This window comes from Anolis carolinensis, chromosome 2 (assembly GCF_035594765.1).
Source record: "Anolis carolinensis isolate JA03-04 chromosome 2, rAnoCar3.1.pri, whole genome shotgun sequence".
Classification (NCBI taxonomy): Eukaryota; Metazoa; Chordata; class Lepidosauria; order Squamata; family Dactyloidae; genus Anolis; species Anolis carolinensis.
Window position 1 is genome coordinate 219515874 of NC_085842.1, and position 22009 is coordinate 219537882.

Sequence of the window (22009 nt, forward strand, 5' to 3'; positions counted from 1 at the left end):
TGTTTTTTATTCTCAATACTCATGTTAACTGAACTAAGAAGGACCTGAATAGCAAAGATCATTAGATTTGTTAGACTGTCCCAGATGTTTAATTTTAGGAAACAAACGTGTATTGGCGATGATTGAGGTTTGGGGACATTATTTACAAGTCTACAATGTTGTAGAATGCCTATATTTTAGGTCTAGATCTGTGTGGATTCTGCAATAAAACACAACACTAATTGTCCCATCTTAGTCCCCTTTTAATCATTGATTGCCAGATCTGTCAGGGGCATACATATTACAGTATTTTAAGATCTTCACCAATCATAGTTTGGTTTCTAAACTTGGTTTGAATTGCTTGTTTTAGCTTTTAAGACTAGGAATGCATTTATACTACACAATTAACAAAATTCGACAGCACTTTAAGTGCCATTTATTTATTTATTTATTTATTTACAGCATTTATATTCCGCCCTTCTCACCCCGAAGGGGACTCAGGGTGGATCACGTTGCACACATAAAGGCAAACATTCAATGCCATGACACAGAACAGAGACAGAGACAAGACGCAGGCACCGGGCTGGCCTTGAACTCATGACCTCTTGGTCAGAGTGATTTGTTGATTTGTTGCAGCTGGCTTGCTTTCCAGCCTGCGCCACAGCCCGGTCTTTGGCTCAATGCTACGGAATCATGGTAGGTGTAGTTTAGTGAGGCATCAGAACTCTATGGCGAAGAGGCTGAAGACATTGTAAAATTGCAGTTCCTAGGATTCCATAGCATTGAACCATTATAGTTTAAGTGGTGTCAAACTGCATCAATTCTACAGTGTAGATGCACCCTAGGATTAGTCTGGAGCCAGGATATCTGAAAAACCATCTCTATCCAGATGTCCTCGTCTAACCCCTTCAATCAGTTTCAGGAGCTCTCTTTGCATTCCTGCCATTTTTCACACTGTGGGTGCTTATCCATGAGAGGAATCTCTGGTTGTGAGACTACAATTAAGGTATATCTTCCTGAAGAAAGTGCATTTGGTCTCATATGTTTGACTTCTACTTTTTACTAAAGACGTTTTCTACAGAGCTTGCAGGATACAATATTGTGATGATGAGTTGTTTATATCCTGACTGTTTTTATTTGTTTGACAACACCGAATATGTTTTGATTTATTGTAATATTTTCACTGATATTTGTTAACCAGCTTAAGGCAATTTTTTAAAGATAAGGACACAAGTGGGATTTTTAAAATAAGAATTTTTGAGTATCACATAAAATGATGCAGTGCAATGTATATGTAATATCTTTATTTGAATATAAAAAATGATGTTTTCTTGTAGAATGAATTTTTCAAATGTCTTCCCTCCTTTCCGCTCCCTTATTTCTTCTTCTAGGTAGCCCGGTCAAAAATGAGCAGGGCTTTGTGGAATTCCGAGTTGCAGGCCCACTGAGGTATATGTGGTGGTATCATGTTGTGGGTTTAGTCTGGATCAGTGAATTTATCCTTGCCTGTCAGCAGATGACTGTAGCAGGAGCTGTTGTGACGTATTATTTTACAAGGTGAGAGATTCTGACACAATTCAATCATTAAAAGACTTGGTATCTTGGATTGGGCAAATAATGTAAACCCCATGCATTCTCACCCATAAGTCCTATGGAATTCAGTGAGATATCGTCCTTTGGGTGAGGGCATGAGGGAGGATTAGCTATTTTAAGGTCTCTTTATTTTATTTTTTTTGCACAAACATTTCTTATTGCAATTATTTTGCAAAAATGTTTGTTATACTTCTTGGGAGCATGTAAAAAATGGTATGTTCTCATCCCCTTTAGTCCTAAAATAAGTCAGGAAGGTTCCCAATAATGTCAGGGTCACTTTTTAAAAAATATATGCAGGGATGCACCTCTCCACTGTTCCATATGAGACCAATGCAGTTCCTGACCCCTGGCCAATGCCTCTCTAAATTAATAGGTTCATGTTGTGTGCATGATCCAACTTTCATTCAAAGTTATACCAGCTGCAATCTTACTGACTGGAAATAGCATGGCCCCAATAACCCATACTCTGGTGTATTACACGTAGAGGAGGGGAGCCAAGCATTGACCTGGTGTGCAAAATATATTATTATTATATTATTATTTTACATTCATTGTAGTTGCTCTCTATTTTTTTTCAAGTCCACACAAAAGATTTTTCAAAAGCCCAAGTTCAGTTTCTAGTCCTGTTGTATAAGTAAACCTAATCACTCAATAGAACTTATATAGATGTTACTTACTAAGTTTCTGTTGATTTCGTACTTCTACTTTAATGGGGACTGACTTTGAGAGCTCATTTTATATAATGAAAACAGGCCGGTACTTGACAGGAAGTAAGACTATAGTTGAAGGGTGGGTAAGGAATGCTCCATTATGCAGCTAATAATCTAAGAATGAAAAAAAAACAAAGCAGATATAAAGACCTCTTCTGAGTACAGGCAGTCCCCGAGTTACAAAAAGATAGGTTTTGCGGGTATGTTCTTAAGTTGATTTTATATATAAATTGGAACAGATACATTTTTAAGTGTAACTCCATCCAAAAATATTTTTAAAGTTTTGGATAGCATAGGGAAAGATAATGTTTGTTTTGCTGTCTGTGCCCCTGTTCAGAAGATTTCACCTCACTTTCTGTCCCCTTCACAATTGGTTTTTGACAGTTTTGAGTTGTCATGGAAACAAGGATGGGTGATAAAGCTTTCATTTAGACACCTTTCTTCCATGATAACTCTTACAGGAGTGAATTTCCCTTCCTAGGGTTAGATTTCCTCTTTTTTTTCCTGTTGTCTCACTCCTGTTTATAACTAGGAGTCATATGTAAATTGGATGTTTGTAACTTGGAGATTGCCTGAATAGACCAATTTAAATTAGTAATACATAGTGCCTTTTGTAGATTAAAGGTCCTTTCCCCCCAAATAGAGATTTTTACTCTCTTCCTAGTTCCTCCTTAAATTAAATCTTCAGAGATTATTAGAGAGAGTGTTTATTTGAGTTTTGACACTTGAGAGAGCAGCATGTGTCAACTGAAGGAGTTTCTGCAACCTTTGAAGCTCCCACGTCATGACTTAGGCTGCTCATGCAGATGGACCACTCCCAAATGGATGAAGAGGATTAAAATAACATCTTAAGCCCCAGAGGGAACTAGGTATGTGCTAGCCTCTTGGCATGGCTTAGCTTCTGTCATATTCCATAGCCTTCTGTGACTTGACTTGACCATTTCCTCTCCAGCCTTCTGAAAATGAATGGTTTTTGCATGTTCTTATCTTTAAAGAAATTGCCTTAAGCTGATTAACAAACATAGGTTTTGAGGGATCACCTAAAAATTTGTCACTTGGAAAATTTACTTGCTTGTCTGTAGTTCTCTAGATTCTCAAATTATCATTGCCAAGTAACAATTGTGGCTATGGAGTTCTGTCCAAAGAAGTTTCAGGACTCCAGCAATGTTAGCATATTTACAAAAACAGCATTAAGAAGGAAGAACAGTTGTTTCTCAGAGATAATTAGCCAAGACCAAAAATAATGACCATGGGAGATCTGCCACATTTACGAATTAGAACCTGGATATACCAACTAAACCGTAACCTCTAAAACCAGTGGGAATTTAATCTGAAAGTCAGTGACTTGCAATAAACAGAAGACTTCCCATAAGCAGGGTCTAAAAAGCTTTCTAAATATGGTACTGCTGATAAAGAATTAGGACCTTAGTCACTCCTCTCCTTTTTTGTGGTGACTTTGTTATAGGTAGTTTTTCCTGCTTCTTGGCAGGGGGTTGGACTGGATGGCCCATGAGGCCTCTTCCAACTCTATGATTATCTGATTCTAGTATAAACCACAGTTTCCTGTTACATAAGATGTACGGATCTGTGTTTTAGTTTGCTACCATTTGTACTGTAACAATAAAAATCATAAACACCTGTGACGTTGGCTCAGACACTATCACCTTAATAAAACATGACACTGCCAGCAGATACGTGTGCACATGATCCTCCCTTTGTGTGTGTTTGTATGTGTGGAGGTCTTTGGGGTTATTTAAACAAGCAGTGACAATGTGGTGCATGGGCTTTTTGTTGGCCAGTACTTCCAACATCCCTCACTCCCAACATTTTTAAAGGATTTATATTTTGTCCAAAAACACTGTCCCCTAACTCTCTCTGGGCAGTGGGGACAATTTCACCATGTTTTCTTAATGCTGTAAGCGCTGAGCATCTGTATTTTCGAATTTCACTTACTAGCATCAGTATTAAAACCAGAAGTTGGGAAAAATTATTCTTTGGGGCTATAGCTCACAGAATTGAGAATTCTAAGAGTTGTTGTTCAAAGTGTTAAATTTTTAAACAGTTATTAAAACAATGTCCAAATTAAGATGCAATGAGAAACTAATTTGAACTACTCCCAAGGTTGAGGGTATACAAATTGCAGTAATGATGAATAAGTGATGAGTGCTTGGTCCTTATGCACAGTGAAGATTAATGTCTGAATCAGCACACAGGGCTTAAAGCTGGATTCAAAAATCTTTGGAGCTTGCTTCTATTTAAATTTTCATGGGAAATTTAATAATTTTAAAGTTATTTACATATATGTAAATTGGTGTTTTAGTTTTGTTTACCAAAATGCTCACAAAACTTGGATTCTGTGTGTAGTGAAAGTCTTACTTTGCTAATGAAGCGTGGCCTTGGAATGATTGCAAAACCAATTGGGACCAACATGATGAGATACATGAAGACGCAGACAGAGCAAAGAAATGTATGAGACTAGTTACCACTATCATAAACAAGACATATTGCTAGGCTGTTTTTGCCTCCTTAATGTGCATGTAGTCTTTATATTTCTGCAAAGCCTTTACAGGTTGAAGTCTCAGTCATCCTTGAAACTGGTGTACAGAGCTATCATTGTAATTTATATTGGTACAGGATTCACAACCATCAAATGTATAACCTTTAAAAGTCCTTCGTTGTTCATTTGACTGCTGAGTCATAGCTATTTTGACTGCTCCTGGTATATGATATCATTGCGAGGTTCTTTTTCTTTTTCATCCACACAGGGAAAAAAGAAATTTGCCATTCACACCTATTTTGGCATCTGTCAATCGCTTGATCTGTTACCACCTAGGGACTGTGGCGAAAGGGTCTTTCATTATTACCTTAGTGAAGATTCCACGGATGATACTAATGTATATTCATACGCAAGTCAAAGGAAAAGTAAGGGGGGTTTGTTACATATGTTGGGATTGTTTGGTGAAAATAAGTGAAGAAATTTTCAGTAATGTAGGTATAATGTGGGTCAAAGCAAAGGTTTATTTTAGCTCCACACAGCCCCTCCATGGCCATTTTTATGCCCCAGAGTCCCTATGATCCCCCCAATTTTCTCAAGAAAGGGTGGCTCATTTACCCCCTGAATCCTTCAAGGTTTAATTAGCCATCTTGTGCCTGTTATTACCCCCTCTAGCTTGCTTTAGTTTTCTTTGTAGTTTTTTCATGTTTTGAAAAAAAAAACCCCATACAGTGTTAAATCAGATAAGGAAAGACAAAAGTGGGAGAACATAGCTGCTTGTGACTTCCTCACAGATGTTTGTGGGGACTATATTACACATTGGGGAGAGGAGCTGGATAGGAAGAATTGAACAGACAATGTAAAGACAAGGCCGCCAAGGTCTCACCAGGATATACATAGCCATCTGCCACTGATTGTTGTCCACCTGTGGCCTGAGTAGTTCAGTGTTAGGTTTCTCGCTGACAAACCAGATCCTTCTAAAAACCAGACACACAGAACTTGTGGCCAATAACTCCTTATTTTGCTTCAGTCTATAAGACAGCAAATTTTGTTATAGAACCAGCACCCCAGAAAACAAAGTAGTAAAGGAAAACTTAGAAGAAAAATTATATTTTCTCTCTAGTAAATAAGAGAATTCCATTATTTAGCCTCTTGGGTTCAAAAAAGAACTATTTCCAGGGAGCCATAAGATGTTGAAAACAACAGTGAGGAAGGAATAATTGTCGTTATTGACTGCACATCTTTCAATTGCATATTGTCTTTGGACTATTTATGTGTCCAAATGTAGTATGAGTTGTATGTGACATTATTAGATTTCTCTCATGATTTAAAGCGTAGTCTGTTTCAAAAAGATGGGTTATTGCTGTCATGGGTACATCCTTTGCAACCACAGTACTTCGATGTACTTCAGAGATGAATACAGAGAGAGTATTCCAATGTTCTTGGCATTACTACAATATTTTTGAGAAATGGCCCAGGAAATAATGCCAGGCACAGTGGGGTTTAACAGGATTTCTTTGTGGTTTCAGGTTGTGGTGCAGAAAAAAAATGAATTTTTCGCCACTGTAGGAGTTGGGATAATGAATAGTGTGGGCCCCAAAACCTTGTCCAAAGTGCCTGGTGTAGTCTGAGGTGTATTATAGAGAAATCTGATTGGATATGGTTGCCATTGTGAAAGTAGTTGCTTCTTGTTCCTTCTACCACCTGATTCACACTGTGGTTTCTCTGAATAAACTGATGAGGTTGCATTGAGAGAAAACGTTTGTCTAGCATCTAGCTACAAGAAGCATCAAATTAAAACTCGGTTTGGAGCTATCGGTGCAAAAAAAAATACCAGGGTAAAATAAATTTTGTATTTGAAGTATCTTGCTATTTAAAAAGCATTCCACATTGTAGTATTACTGAGCATGTAATGGTTCCTTTCTTCCATTAAAATTTCCTTTTTTGTTTTATTGCTCTCCTTATCCTAGGAAAATGCCTGTGCTCGATGTATTCTGAAAGCCTGCATTTGCTGCCTTTGGTGTCTAGAAAAGTGCCTGACTTACTTAAATCAGGTAAGATGTTATGGTCTCTTGTCGTTTAAAAAAGAAAAGTCTGGGAAGTTTAACCTTAGCCTTTAAACCAAATTTAAAATGGAGGATGAAATATTTTCCCTGGGGTAATCAGTTGGTGTGTTACTATTTAAATTCACCTTTGTGCTGTATGTGTAGAGCCTTTGTTTAAATTAAGGTGCATTGTGATCTCTCAAAGGTCATTGACTGTATATAAGAGAAAATCTAATAGTTTAGATGAGAAGCCACAGTGATGCAATCAGTACTGAAACAAATCTGTGCAGTGATTGACAGGAGAAATCACAGTGTGTGTTTATTGCAATTTATTGCAATCTTAACATTTCCTCCTATCCTGCATTTCCACGAAAGAAAAGTACAATGAATTGCAATAGACTAATAATAATTCAATACATATCGGTTTGGTAAGGATTTTCTTTTAATATTGTGTTGCAGTTTTACCATTTTTCCTCTTTTGCTCTACCAACATTCTGTCACTATTGTGTAAATAGTTTAGTTTAATGTACTGTTTTTCACATCTGTATACCAGATGTGAGGGTATACATCCTTATACCCTCACATCCATCTTTCCAATCAGTTTTAAGTGGGTTAAAATCCTGAAAAATGGATACATGAATGTTATCCTAGGCCCTCCATCCATTTGAAAGTTTATATCTTCAAAAATAATGGCAATATGCTCTCTCCCCCCCCCCTTCTCTCTATACTCTTTTTTCCCTCTATTTCTCTTGTTATTTCTCTGAGTAATTCACTGTCATGCATTGCAGTTCTGTTAACAAGAGGAGTCTTGTTGCACTTGACCTTATGGGTCAGTTCCCAGTTAATATCCAATAGCTGTATTCAGATGTCATATTACACTGTGGTTTAGCTAGATGTCAATATGTGTTCTCTGTTTTGCATAAGCAGCTTGAAGTCATTCTGAATAGTAATCATTTAGCAGTGTGTCACTTCTAATTTTAGAGAGCTTGCGTGGAATGATTTGGAGTGAATGACTTGGGATTTGCATATCCCTCCAGCTGCTGTTGGACTACAATTCCCATCATCTCTCACCAGTAGTTATTCCTGCAAAAGCTTCTGGGAATTACAGTCCAAAAAACATTGGGGGGGGGGGCACATACTTTCCACACACAATTTATGAGAATCTAAGGCATCATGTCTTATTTGAAATAGATCGAGATTTAAAATTGTACAAAGCTCCCTCTCATACACATACTCTAATCCAGTGGTTCTCAACCTGTGGGTCCCCAGGTGTTTTGGCATACAACTCCCAGAAATCCCAGCCAATTTACTAGCTGTTAGGATTTCTGGGAGTTGAAGGCCAAATCATCTGGGGACCTACAGGTAGAGAACCACTGCTCTAATCTAACTGTAATAATTTGCATCCCGATTTTGTGACTTAGAGAAAAATCAGACACATTGGCCTAAACCCGTCTCGACAGAATAAAAATCCCACATATGTTGTTGTTTTAGGTGGTGCTATTTTGCATAGTTATAAAAACATAAATGCCATTTGCGTGACAAAGTATTGCAAGTTATCTTTGTGTGTTTCAGAATTGTGAAACCGCTTGCACAATGGAAGTTCTATAGACACCATGACACGTCAATCCAAGCCATCAGAGCCATCAGAAATGATGTTATCATTGCTATCTCAAGTCCCATTGACTTGATTAAATCAGAAATTCAATCTAATATTTTCTTATCCTTTCTTTGTAGTCACATGTGTACTAAATGTCCCTAAGTGATGAAGTGATTTTCTTGACAAAATTCACATTAATGTCTGTGAAGGTATCTAAAAGTGAGGAAGTTTGGGCAGAAGATAATCTAACCAATGAAACTACCTGTTTCTTTACCTAGAATGCATACACAGCCACTGCTATCAACAGCACCAACTTCTGCACCTCAGCAAAGGATGCCTTTGTGATACTAGTAGAGAATGCTTTGCGAGTGGCTGCCATAAATACAGTGGGAGACTTCATGCTCTTTCTTGGAAAGGTAGGATTGAGCCAAAAATGTTGTGAATTAATCTCAGACATTTTATTTGGGTGTATTCAAAGCATTGTGTTCTTGTAGAGTTTTTTTTTAAGAAAATAAATCCTGTGCCAAAATAGTTGATTATTTACTTACTCTGTTTTAACGTTTCCTGTATTTCCCCTAACGGAGTGACATTCAAAGTAGTGTTCAAAGAAACCATTAAAACAGAATAATCAGCATGATAGATAGTAGATAAAACATTCGCTTAAAATACCGAAGTTAATAAGAAACCCAATAAAATTGTCATTATGTGACAGAAGAGACTTTAAAAAAAGGTAGCTTCATGAACCTTTGAGAAAGGAGATTGGTGTGAAGTTGCAAAAAAGGGTTTCTTCATTAGCTCATACAATAGCATGTTTGCAGGATCTCTGGAAAGCAAGGTTAGGCACATTGTCAGAACAAATGCCTTTCCTGGGGGAATATAGTACTTTACTATCCCTTTGACTAGTTCCCCAAATACATTGATACTTAGTACAAATGTTCTAAAAGCATCTCAGTTTCATATGAGCACTCTATCTAGTTCATTTTGGGCCAACTGAAGTCTCTCAAAGACTCTTTGAAGGCAGCCCCACATTTAGTACATTACAGTAATCATATTGAGGTACTCAATGTATCATGTATAAATTATGCAGGACATTTACCTGTATGTCATTTTGAGACTTTTTCACATGAGATAGAATAGAAATAATTTAATTAATAAATAAAAGTGTGCAAGTATGGTTTTGAGGAGATGTGTATAATTTGTATGCTTTTGTATATTCCCTTTCTCTTTTGAGGATTTTTTAAAAAATTAAGGTTCCACTATTTAGTTTAGTTCTGTTGTCAAGGTCAGAATTGACAGAAAGATACTTAATCTTGGTCATCAACTACTGGAAATCCTTTTTTTTTCACTGCCAGTTGCTCCACATATAGTGGTTGTCCTGCAACTGCACAGAGCCACTTCAGAAACTTCCAGAAATGAGTGAAGCATTTTTAGTGGGAATCTTATGCTAGTGAGGCTCACACCTTTCCTTCAGTACGTTTTTCATCAACTGCAGTTACAGTAGGACTAGGAGCCTTTCTGAGCTTCTATGTGATATCACTTCATCACACTTCTTCACTTTATTCTTCCTCTGTTATAGTCTCCTCTTAGTATTTGTTATCTTTGCCATGATTTTCATCTGGTGAGATTGTCCCTGGATTGCAATTGCTGCTAGTGAATGGCTTTCAGAGTCCTATGACATTAAAGCCTGTCCTTAAGAAGTGTTCTCAGGATGAGAGTAAAATACCATTCACTGACAGACATGTAATAGCCTTAGTTATCAGGATAATTAATTTAATGAGTACATTGGAACTATTAATTAAAAGCTGGATTTAATAGGAAGCTGAATTCCTGCCATGATATTAGATTGCAGGATCTAAAGAATGCTCCCTGCCCCCAATAAGCTTATATTTTTATGATTTTATTTCCACTTTGAAGAGAAGTCAAAGGGTGATTGAGTCTGACCATTTCAATTAATAGACTGAGGAGAAACTGGATAGGAAGTAAAAGAGTTAAAAATACAGTGAACAGAAGACCTTATTTTGATGATTTTTCCCCTACAGTCCCGGAAGGTTTTTGAACATTTTTCAAAGTACATTTCTTTTACTCTGGACAAGAGTGCACTCTCATGACAAAAAACATGCAGAAACAGAGTGGTTTCCAGTTGGGAGAGGTTTGACAAGAGTGTATTTTACTAACTACTTGTTTAATTTATCTGCAGAAACATTTATACAGAAAGCAGGTACTCAGAAGGTGGAGATGTGAAAATAAGGGGGTCGGTAATATAAGGAATACTGAAAATAGCAAAGACTTAAATGAGAAGAAGACACATATTGAAGGGTAGTTATGATGGAGCTAGATAAAATCCTCAAATGCAGAAATTAAATACCTACATCAGGATAATCCATTCCGTATTTCAATATATGGTTATGAAAGCTGGATATTGAAAAACCTGACAGGGAGAAAAATTAACTCATTTGAAATGTAGTGTTGCGTGAGAATTATGGACTACCAAAAAGACAAATACATGGATGTAAGGGCAGATCAAATCTGAATTCTTTAGTAGAAGCCAAAATGACTAAGGTGTGGCTATTGCACTTTGTGCATATCATAGGATGACATGTGTCACTTATTGAAGTTATTATGAAAGCAGTATGGGAAGAAATAGTCTAATTTGTGTGGATGGACTTAATCAAGGGAGCCATGGCCTTGATTGCAAGACCAAAGCACGTCAGGTTAATAACAGGAGCTCATGGAAGTTTTTTCTTCAGAGAATTGCAGTCTGTTAAAGCAACTTGACAGCATGTAACAACAATAACAAAAATGCTTCACAACAATAGACTTGGGAATCAAACATGCTTAAATCTGTACCATGGCACCGAGGTACCTGTTATAAATTATCCTTTCCTATTGTACACTAATTCACACTAGAGCCAATTGAGTTTCTGAGAGGAGAATTTGTAATCCTACAAATAAACAAGTCAATAAATCACAGTAGGAGAGAGTGAATAATTAGATATAATTGCTTTAAGCTTATTGGACTGCACTGTGAGGTTTCTTTGAAATGGATGTGCCATGTACTATCAAGGTCCTAGAGAACATCCTTAAGATGGTGAAATGGGTACATTTCTCAAATGGATGAAAAGAACACAGTAAGATGAAATGAAAATAGCACTGTAGAATTCTCCCTCACCGTTAGTTAAATACTACTGCCCCTATCAAGCAGTTTGTTTTTTAGCGTAAGCCAGGTTTCAAAATCAAGTAGAATGCATTTTCACAGGTATCTTTCATTTAAAAAACCAGGATTCACACTTGAAAATGCACTGAAATATTTTTTCATTAAATTAGGATTTTTGATAACTAATTCTAAAAGAAATGTTAAAATGCTTGCATTGATTTTCTAAAAGATATATTAAAGATAGAGCAAAATAAGATATTAAAGTCAAACTAATCTTCCTTTTACAAATGAGGGAGAATTCTGAGGAACATGGATTTTCTACAGACAGTGGTGCTGGCAGAAAATAACTTATTCTTTGTGGTCTCTGTGAATCACATAATTGGGTATTCTGTGCATCATTGATGAAGATTATGAACCCCATTCACCTTCTTGGTCAGAGGCTGGCTCGTCTTTGTCATTGGGGTACTGCTTTCCTGCTCAGTCGTCAGAACCAAGGCATTCTTGCCTTACTTGCTGCAAGTGATCCTGGTCCAACTCCTTCTCTCTGCTGCCTGCTTCAGGGAAAGTAGAAACTTGGTACCAAGTTGATGATTTTGACTTGCCTTAGTTTTCACATCATCCAAAACCATACTCCATCATTATTGACAAGGTTCAGTCTCGCTCGAACTACGTCTTCATTCCACGCCGGCAGATAATAAGATCAATGCTATTGGAAGGAAGATCTACTCTGCTGCTGCGTTGTTGGCCCACATCTGGACCTACAAAGCCTGTATGGAAAATCAGAGACATCTGTGGGACTCTATTGCTCCTTTCTTTGACTGTCTGGATGATAAGGTCAAAACTACGCTGTCCAGCAGGAGGCTCTGTTCCTGATGCATCACCAGGTTCAGCTTTTGAAGCACACAGCTGACACTTGTGGTAAAATGCTGGCTCATGCGGTGGCAATTTGCTGCTATGCTTGGCTTCATTTATCCAACCTCTCATCTTCTGCTAGGACAGTCATTGAAGACCTTCCTTTGATGACGCCGATTTGTTTAATGAATCTACAGGTTCTAAACTGAATAACAACCAGACAAATTTGAGGGCTTCAGAGGGGGCTTGGCATGGATTTCTTGGGCTGCACTTTTTCAGTCCCTGACTTACATCAGTTATTGGCAAATGTTGGCCTCCCTGAGCAATCACTCCCACAGCAATCTGTCTTGATCCCACAGTTGTTAGCAGAACTTGTTTCATGTCAGCATTAAAAATCTCAACTCACATTTGGATGTTCCATAGATGTTTGGGGCAGATTATTCAAGAGAAGCTGATCCTATAGGTAACCTGGTCCCAAACCATGGTAGAGCTTTAAAGATCATAACCAATGCTTTATACTTTTATTCCCATATTGCCCAGGAGTAGCATTAGAAACCTTTCAAACTGTGATGACAAATTCTGTCAAATTCTAATTTAAACCTACCTCTCATTACTTACAAAAATAGAATAAATTAGTGTGACATTTAAAAATCAGTCTTAGTAAGAGAAAACTCGGCAGCATTGAGACATTCATAATTTTTCTGGCCAACTAGAACCTGTGTTTGTTCTCTCTAGGTCCTAATTGTTTGCAGCACAGGCTTGGCAGGGATCATGCTACTGAATTACCAGCGAGACTACACAGTATGGGTCCTGCCACTTATCATTGTCTGCCTGTTTGCATTCTTGGTTGCTCACTGCTTCCTGTCGATTTATGAAATGGTTGTGGATGTCCTTTTCTTATGTTTTGCCATTGACACTAAATATAATGATGGCAGCCCAGGGAAGGAGTTTTATATGGACAAAGTTCTTATGGTAAGTGCCTTTTCACATTCTGTACCTATCCAGTATTTAAATATGAGGAGCTATAAAGTGTAGAAACTTTATAGTGGGTGTTAATTTTGCACATACTAAGGACCACTTTTATGATTTTTTTGATTTGGGTTTGAGTTTGATACTGAATATTGATATTGATATTGATTTAGACTTGGGGGGTGGAACATTTTACATCCAACATGTGGGGGAATGCTTGAAAGCATCTATATCAAGACCAGCAGTTTCTGGGAGAGTCCCATGCAGCAATCATTTGCATTATGGAAAACACATGACATTTTTCCAGTTAAAATGTAAAAGGTGCCCTGAGAAATGATGTAGTATCTTGAACATAAAATCCAAATGCAAAGTCATATTAAGCTTTTCAATATCGTCTTCAATTTTTATTGTGATTTAAGTCAGTATTTCTTAAACCGTGGGTCCTGACCCCTAACAGGGTCATGTTGGGTTCATGAAAAAAATGGCAGCAGTAAAAGGTTTCTGAAGGGCACCATTTACATAAATCTGTTAGCAACAATGTGCAGGGTTTGCACTGGAGTCTGCAGAAGATGCTTCAGCTGCACTCCACAAAAAATAATTAGCTTAGCCTTTCAAATGTTGATTTATTATCAGTAAATGTTTGATTTTTATACCTATTTTCTGGACCTGTATCCCTGGACTCACATAAAAACTTAGGTAGAAAGGAATCATGAGTGGAAAAGGTTTAAGAACCCCTGGTTTAAATGACTAACCGAAACAGCACTAGCGACAGTTATTCGTCTTTAAACCACAAGAATCATTGCCTTGGAGAAGGTTAGCCCTTTTATCCTGGAATTTGTAGTATGGAAAAATGATACAGTACTTTTCCCCAACTGTTACTTTAGGAATTTGTGGAGAACAGCAGAAAAGCAATGAAAGAAGCTGGCAGGGGAGGTGGACCTGAAGGCAGGGAACTCAAACCAATGGTAGGTCCAAGGGAAGAGATGGCGGCTCTCTTCCAAGAGTTTCATTTGTACTTCCTGTCTCTTTCTATTTTCACTGACTGTGCTTCTTCAGGAGAAGTCTTTGTCATTTGTGTCACTCAGGATGTTTTGCTTTTTCTGTTTGTGAGCTTGCCTATCACCTGGATGGCAGAGTTTTTGTCACAGCTGAGACCATCTCCCATAAAAGTAAGCTGAAAGGAACTGTATCTTCATTCTTCTGCAATGTTTCTGTAACCTCAGAGCCCAGCAGTAAAGATGTTTAATAGCACTGACAGTGCCCTAGGGGCTGGACACATGCAGGAGAAATAGCCCTTGCTTTGAAGGACTCCTGGTGTAAAGCACAACCAACAAAGTACCTGTGTGTCCTTTCTATGATGACATTTTTGTGCCTGAATTCTATCAAATATGTTGATGGGCCTGACATAATGTTTGCTAAACTTTTATTGTATGGGCCTACACTGAGTAGATAATTGTATTATGGCCGCATTTGTGAATCATTTGACTTCAAAGAGCAAAAATTGTAAATATGTGTATTTTCTACCATTCTGCTTGTTGTAACTGAATTCCTAGTATCTGTGGTTGTGGAGATCAGTGGTGATTCAGAATGAGAGCTGTTTCACTTCCCTGATTATTTCCATCTAAACAAACAAGCTCTATTTAGCTTAGTTTTGGCACTCATTTCTAAGGTAATCATCCCCACCAACCAAGGAAGTGGATGCAGTTACTCCTTTCAACCTGCTAAAGTAATATTTCTTGTATTCTCTTTTCCCTTCTCTCCTTGTCATTCCTTTTTCTGTATTTTGATGTTGTGTCTTATGGACAAATATGGCTTTCTCAGTTTCAAACTCTTCCTTGTTTTACTTTCAAAGGGAGCCACTTTTTAAAAGTAAGCCATCAAATTCTCAGAAATCGGAAAAGTCCAAGAGCAATAAAACAAAATGGAGTTATTTGTGTATTTTCTTTCATCCAATTGGGACATTTGGGAGCTAGCTCATATGCTATATTTGGAGCAAATAAAATCAGTCATAGAAACTGACCTGGCATAAGTAACATAAGCTAATTGTCTAATAATGCACTAATAAAACTTCTGCAACTACAAACTTCTACAACTTTTATTATATCCCACGGGGAGCTGAGAACAGGTAGTGACTTTGTGAGAAAAGAATTATTGGGAGCAATAGAAGATGCTGGAAATGTTAGATTATATATTGATTCTTTCAATAGGCAGATTGTTCCCTTTTTACACAACAGTTTTGAATGTGTTCATCATGATGGTACAAGTGGAAGTAAGATAGATGCTAATACAGAGAGAGATTGCTGCAGAAATTTGCAACATGCAATTTAGTTATTTTTACTTACAGACTCTTGTTTTAAACTGGTTACCATTTGTTGTTAAATCTGAACCAAACTACAGTTCCAACAAGCATGTTTAAGGAATGATTTGTGGTCATGGAATTTTAACTAACCTGTTTAAAGTGTCCTGAGTTTGGGATGTGGATGTTTCCGGTCTCTTTGTCACATCAACATCAGAGGATAAAAGAGGAGGACCACACTGACTCAAAACTTTAACACCATAACATTAAACCATCATTTGCTGTTACATCTGAACAAAACCATTATTGTAACGCCATTCAATTTCAAACTCCAGTAACAAAACAGCATCTAGAATAGGAGAAATTTCAAGAAAATGTGGATGCTTTAAACCTATGTTTGACTTTATTTTCCTGTCTATGGAAAAGCAGAGTTTGAACATCTGTGTGTGTGTGTGTGTGTGTGTGTGTGTGTGTGTGTGTGAGAGAGAGAGAGAGAGAGAGAGAGAGAGAGAGAGAGAGAGAGAGAGAGAGAGAGAGAGAGAGAGAGAGAGAGAAAATGTATGTTTTGGCACCCATAGGGTTGGTAAGTCAGTCCTCTGTGTTAAGAGAATTCATCCTATTAAAACTGAGAGCCTATACTTTTATAACTTTCTGTACCACATAGGCAGACAGCAAGTAATAAATTACTTGAGTATATATTTTCTAAGACATTGATATCAAATCAAAGATCTGAGGAGAAAGAATAGTGGTCAGATTGTTTTCATCTTATGACTTGCTTCCATCTTAATTGTGTGGATAGTATAATATAGTATAGCAAATGCCATGTATTGGATAGATATGGGTGAAAGCAGAATGTTATACAATATAGCTCTTTGGTCTCATCTAGCACAACTCCTCTTATTCTGTTCATGGAAAGTCAGGCCTGGATCTGTCCTATCATAACATTTACACTGATACCATGTATATTAAAACAATATTCTCTGTCTGAAACTCCCCTTATTGTTTAGCAAACTGAATATTGTTTTAGATTTGCTTTCTAGAACTTTGTCCGGAGATACATTTTCAGAAATACTACTGTTCCTTTGTACTAATGTTTTTCTATATATGTAAACATGAATTTCGTATTCACAGTCTAAAACATTTACCTAGAACTTTCTTGTCTTTTTTTTCTAGGCTTCTGGAGCAAGTTCATCTTGAAGCGAGCCAGCCATTATGGAAACCATTGACATTCCAAAACAATATCTATCTTACCTATCTATCTCTATATATATCTATATATATATATATATTATTTAAAAAGCAGCCAAAATCAGAGAAAAGGAACAGGGATTTAATACTTTTTTAATGATTATTTTTGTGAAACATGTACTCTTTTCATACGGGTGGCTTTTACAAGCAACTTTTATCATTGCTCCATTTAAAAATCTAATCATTGTGGTTTGTGCAATGTTATGATTGTAAAAAGATTGAGATATTTCATAATTTAGAGAAAGATAACATAATATTTGAAAGGTATTGTGCAAGAATGCAAATTTGAAATAACAAGTGGGTCAAATCATTTCCCCTCATAGTTATTTTTAATGAGCATAACTCTTTAAAACTCAATGGATAATGACTGTTTAGAGGGGACAAATCCTTCATAAATTTTCTTTTCTTTTTCAGAACGGAAATGAATAATACATTAATCATGTTAGGTTTTGCTTGCTCTTTTGCAGTGGGATGCTAATAGGATTCTCAAAGTTCAGCCTATTCAGTTTTTTTTCTCATTAACACATTTGACAATTTATATCTAATGCATTAAAAAATAACCTAACCAACTCCTCAGGTATTTAGATATTGAGACAGCCCCTGAATCTGTGAAGGACAAACTAAAGGCATATGAGGGAGGACAAGTTTTATATGCAACTTTTGTCCTGTGTTACTTTAGTTTTCCCTTTGAATTTAATATTGTCCTTTGCACTCCATTGTTCTTTTCGACTACGCAAATTCTTTTAAATAAGTGGATGAATAACAGGCATCTAAAGCTCAGCCTTAGCTATGCTCTGTTATTATTCATCCATGACTACATGGAAAGATGCTAGGAGTAAAGAGAGAAGCTGTACAACTATACAAAAAAGTACTGTAAGTCATTTGTTTGTTTTTTCTTTACTATTGACATCATTTCTTGGTCATGTTTCATTATATGTTTTGTAATTAATGGAGTATAGTGGGAAAGAGCAGGTAAATATCTTCTTAAAATGTCACTGCCTTAGTATCTATCATAGTTCTTAGAGCCTCTGTACATTCATGCTCATAGTACCTGAGAGCCACATGAATACTTCAGAAGCTTCCAGAAAGCAATATTTGTGTCTTTCTTGTCTTTCCACACTTCTAGAGTGTAACTGTTTAAAGAAAAAAATAGCATATCTAATTATTTTAAGAGTAAAGTGGATTTTACAGTGGCCCAAATTGTGTGTTGAAATACCAGATCCCTATTAAGTATGGGAGGGAGATATTTAAACTGCATCAAGGGTGCAGGTCAGGCTGTAGATTCTTCCTGCCCTCACAATATTTCCCCATGCTTACATCCTGTCAGGGGAAGGAGAGGTGGAAGAAAAAGTGTAGGTGACAAAAGCGTTGAGCAATCTCTAGTCCCCATGCATGCTGCACTTTAAGCCCCCCCCCCCCCTTTCTAGTGCCTAAAAATTTAATTCAGCCCTATTCATATACCCAGGCCATTTCTATTATTTCCCCTTTGTGTTGTAAAAACACATAGGAATATCATTTAGGTCTCTTAATTCAAAGAATTAAAGTTCTTCAATCATGTTAAATGTCCATTCTGGAAAACATTTCTTACTTTTGGGGTTCAGTAGCAATAGAAGTTTTTATCATGTGATGAGTGATGAGTTTAAAAATGATATTTGATATATAGTAGATATTTTCATCTAGTTGCACCTGGTAGGTGATCTTGAAACGTTTATGTGAGTGGTTCTCTTGGTAATGGGCAGATTAATGCCCTAATCTTGTAAGATAGTGCTCATTTTTGATCTGGAATGTTGTAATTTAATTGTGTACAATGGAATGAAATGAAGCCTTTCAATTTTCTACTCCTGGTTTGCTTTCAAGACTTGGTCTAGTGGTCATTCATTGAAAATCTTAGTGCCCATCAGTTATCTCTGAAATGAGATGAGTTGAGAGCCTCTAGATAGCCAAACTTCCATATAGTCAAGCATTCTGATTAATTTGAGATGGGATTAAGTGGCTGTATAGATTTTAGACTACACCTACCATATCCATAGGAATTGCACTGTCAGGGCCCTCTGGAGCACCTCAGTAGCTATATCCATTAGAGAGAGTGGTTGGAAAGAATTCAGGATGCTGGCTGATTCTTTATGTAGATACCATAGAACAACAGGTGAGGTAGTAATGCTGTTCCAGGAAAGTACAACATTAAATTGCAGATTGTTGATGTAAGGAGTTTCATACTGGAACACATTGATTACACACCCAAAAAATCACTACATATGGAAAGCTGACTTGTTAAGTCGATTGTTATTGGAACCCTTCTCTCAGATGTGGTATACTATTTTACATGCAGGCTACAGTAGACCATCACATTCACTGAGGTTAGGCACAGAGGACCGCCAAAGAAACGGATTAAAACCCCTATTAAAACACTATAATTTTTACCTGAAAGAACATTGTAGGCATTTGTAGATACTCCAATACTCTGTTCAGAAGTTGGTCATAGAATCTTGTAGAAGGACAAACATCTAGCAAAGCATTCTCCCTAGGAATCTATAGGTCCTCTAGTGCAACTTTGTGGTCAGAATTCAACGGAAATTGACATAGGGACTCCTAGAAAGAGTACATTAATCAAATCCTCGAATAATCAAATCTGTAAAAGTCAAACACACAAATATGGGAGGGGGTGACCTTTTAGGGGAAAATGTTTAACTGTAATGTTCCCACATCCAATGCCCTGAAGTAATATAGTTACCGAACAATTTTGGTCAGTTCGTCTGTTATTTGTGTAGGCAAGGCTATTGAGCACAGCCTGTAGCCCTCCAGGTTTTGGAGTTTCAACTCCCACAAGCCCTGGGCAGCTTGTCCAACGGCCAGGAATTGTGGGAGCTGAAGTCCAAAACACCCAGAGAGCCATAAGTTTTGCAGGCTTGCTACAGTGTATGGATAAATCATAACAGCAGAAACACAATTACCATTGCTTTCCAGAAGGTTCCAAAGTTTGACAGGGCTTGGTTCCTATCAGCATGGATGGTCCAGAGGCCTTTTGAAGAGCTTCATTGCTGGCTGTTGGCTTTCGTTTTATCCAGTAACAAGACCTTGTCCATATTTTGTGTGTTAAATTCCTTTCTTCATTCCTGAAACTTAATTCATAATGAATGCTAGTATTCCATTGTTTGGCTTCTTGTAATGGTAAATGCTTACAGTGTAATTGCAGAGAATAATTTCATGATCTGTTTATGCTATATATTCCTTTTTGTTACAATTTTTTTAAGAAAACTATTTTTGTTAATGTAAAGTTAAATATTTCAGAGCAGAATTTTTAAACTTTATTGCACTAAATGCAAATGTGGAAAAGAGAGAAGTAATGCCTCAATAGTTGGATCACTCCTTAAGAAAATCTTTTTGAAAAAGAGAGCTGTTGTTCTAGATAAGCTTAGCTAAACGGTTGCAAAAATGGGTGAAGAGACACCCACTAGAGTTGAATGGCCACCAATTTTTTGTTTTTTTCTGTTTTGATTTTTTTTTAACAAATGGCTGTTTTGATTCTGTGCTTCCTTTAAAGAATCAAATTTTTAAAAATTGCTGCTGAAGAAAACATAGCATTTTGTAATTAATTGGTGGTCTTTGCTGTCTAACTAAATGCTTCAGTTTCATTTTTTATCAATCATCTGACATCTAAATCTTTTCAGACTACTTGCAATAAAATTCAGGACAGTTAAGAAAAAAGCAGAACCCTTTCTTTATCAGTCACAGAAACCAATTGTGGAAGTGCATTTTAAGACTAGCAAACTAGATTGGCCTCTGTTCCTGCTAGCACCTTCATGTCACCTGTTGGACATGACCAGCTTGAATAGTGATCCTTCATTAGGTCTGTTGGTTGAAATGCTTGTGTGTTAGCAGGAACCAAGGCATTAGTCTAGGCTTAAACTAGAGCACTGCTTTAAATCTCTTTCAATGTATATATTACATGTTACTGTAAGAATATTTAGGAGGAGAGTTAAGAGGAGCCTTAATTTGGGGAAGGAAGTACGGTGGCTCTCCCATGAAACTGGACTTCAGACAGAGTCTGCTTAAGTCAATGGGTTTGGCAACAAGAGAAAGAAACCTGGGCTCAACAGCTTGAAAACCACAGACGCTGGATTCCAAAGCAAGGAAAGTGGTGGGTCACTTACTGTGGCTCCACTGAGGTTAATTCCCATTAACCTTAGTTTCAGAAATCATCCTTCAAGACAGGAGGCACAGATTTGGCTCACTTCGATATCATCAAAACTCCTGCTTTGCCAGGTTCCACAAGCTTGTGTTTCCTGCTTTCCCTTAGGAAGAGAGATGATTTTTGGTTTGAACTTGCAACTAGAATTGTAATCAGAAACAAAAATTTTGTATTTTTGTATACCTTGATTGTGCAGCATTTTTATATACAGGTCCTGTTTTACAAATAAATTTGGTTTCTTAACATGGTGTCTAAAACTTTCTGTGGCTAATATTTCCCTCAGGCTTTAAAAAAGAATTCTGCACAGGTTGGAGACTGTACACAAAAGTGTGCCCAGGTTTTCATCTACATCAGGGGATCCCAAATTAAGGCCCGAGGTCCGAATGCAGCTCTCCAAGGTCCTTTATCCGCCCCCTGCCCTAAACTTTAGACTTAGGGTCACCCTTTTCTGAAACAACTCAAAGGCACACAATAACAGTCTTAATTAACTTGACTATCTCATCAGGCCCACACTTCCCATTGAAATACTGGCAAGTATATGTTGGTTAAAATTGTTCGTTTCAAAATGTTGTATTGTTTTTCTTTCCTCCCCTACAAATGAGAATGTGCAGTGTGGACAGGAATTTGTTGATGTTTTTGTCAAACTGTAGACTGGCTCCCAACAGTCTGAGGTACCGTGAACCGGCCCTCTGCTTAAACAGTTTGAAGACCCTATGGTCTACATGCAGAGATACTCTTCTCACTGGATGTACATTGCAGAGAAATAAGGGCAACTTTGAATCTTCTCAGATACCCTACAAAGCATAAAGTTGGCATGTCACTGGTCAACATAACTGGTCAAGTATTAATGTGTTGGAACAATAAATCATAGGATTACAGAGAT

At 37.2% G+C, this 22009-nt stretch overlaps 1 protein-coding gene across 2 annotated transcripts in view; it reads left to right on the top strand.

Moving 5' to 3' along the window:
* Window positions 1-21369, top strand: part of slc44a1 (solute carrier family 44 member 1) — a 116229-nt gene extending 94860 nt beyond the window's left edge. The window contains exons 10-16 of one of the 2 annotated variants that reach the window (XM_008115281.3): window positions 1371-1536; window positions 5048-5204; window positions 6747-6830; window positions 8697-8834; window positions 13160-13396; window positions 14278-14358; window positions 16863-21369. In XM_008115281.3, the coding sequence (XP_008113488.1) occupies window positions 1371-1536; window positions 5048-5204; window positions 6747-6830; window positions 8697-8834; window positions 13160-13396; window positions 14278-14358; window positions 16863-16886 (887 nt within the window). In that variant the 3' untranslated portion in view covers window positions 16887-21369. Of the gene's footprint in view, window positions 1-1370; window positions 1537-5047; window positions 5205-6746; window positions 6831-8696; window positions 8835-13159; window positions 13397-14277; window positions 14572-16862 lie in introns of those variants that run through there. The other variant, XM_008115280.3, reaches the window with a different exon arrangement.
* Window positions 21370-22009: the final 640 nt, after the last annotated feature.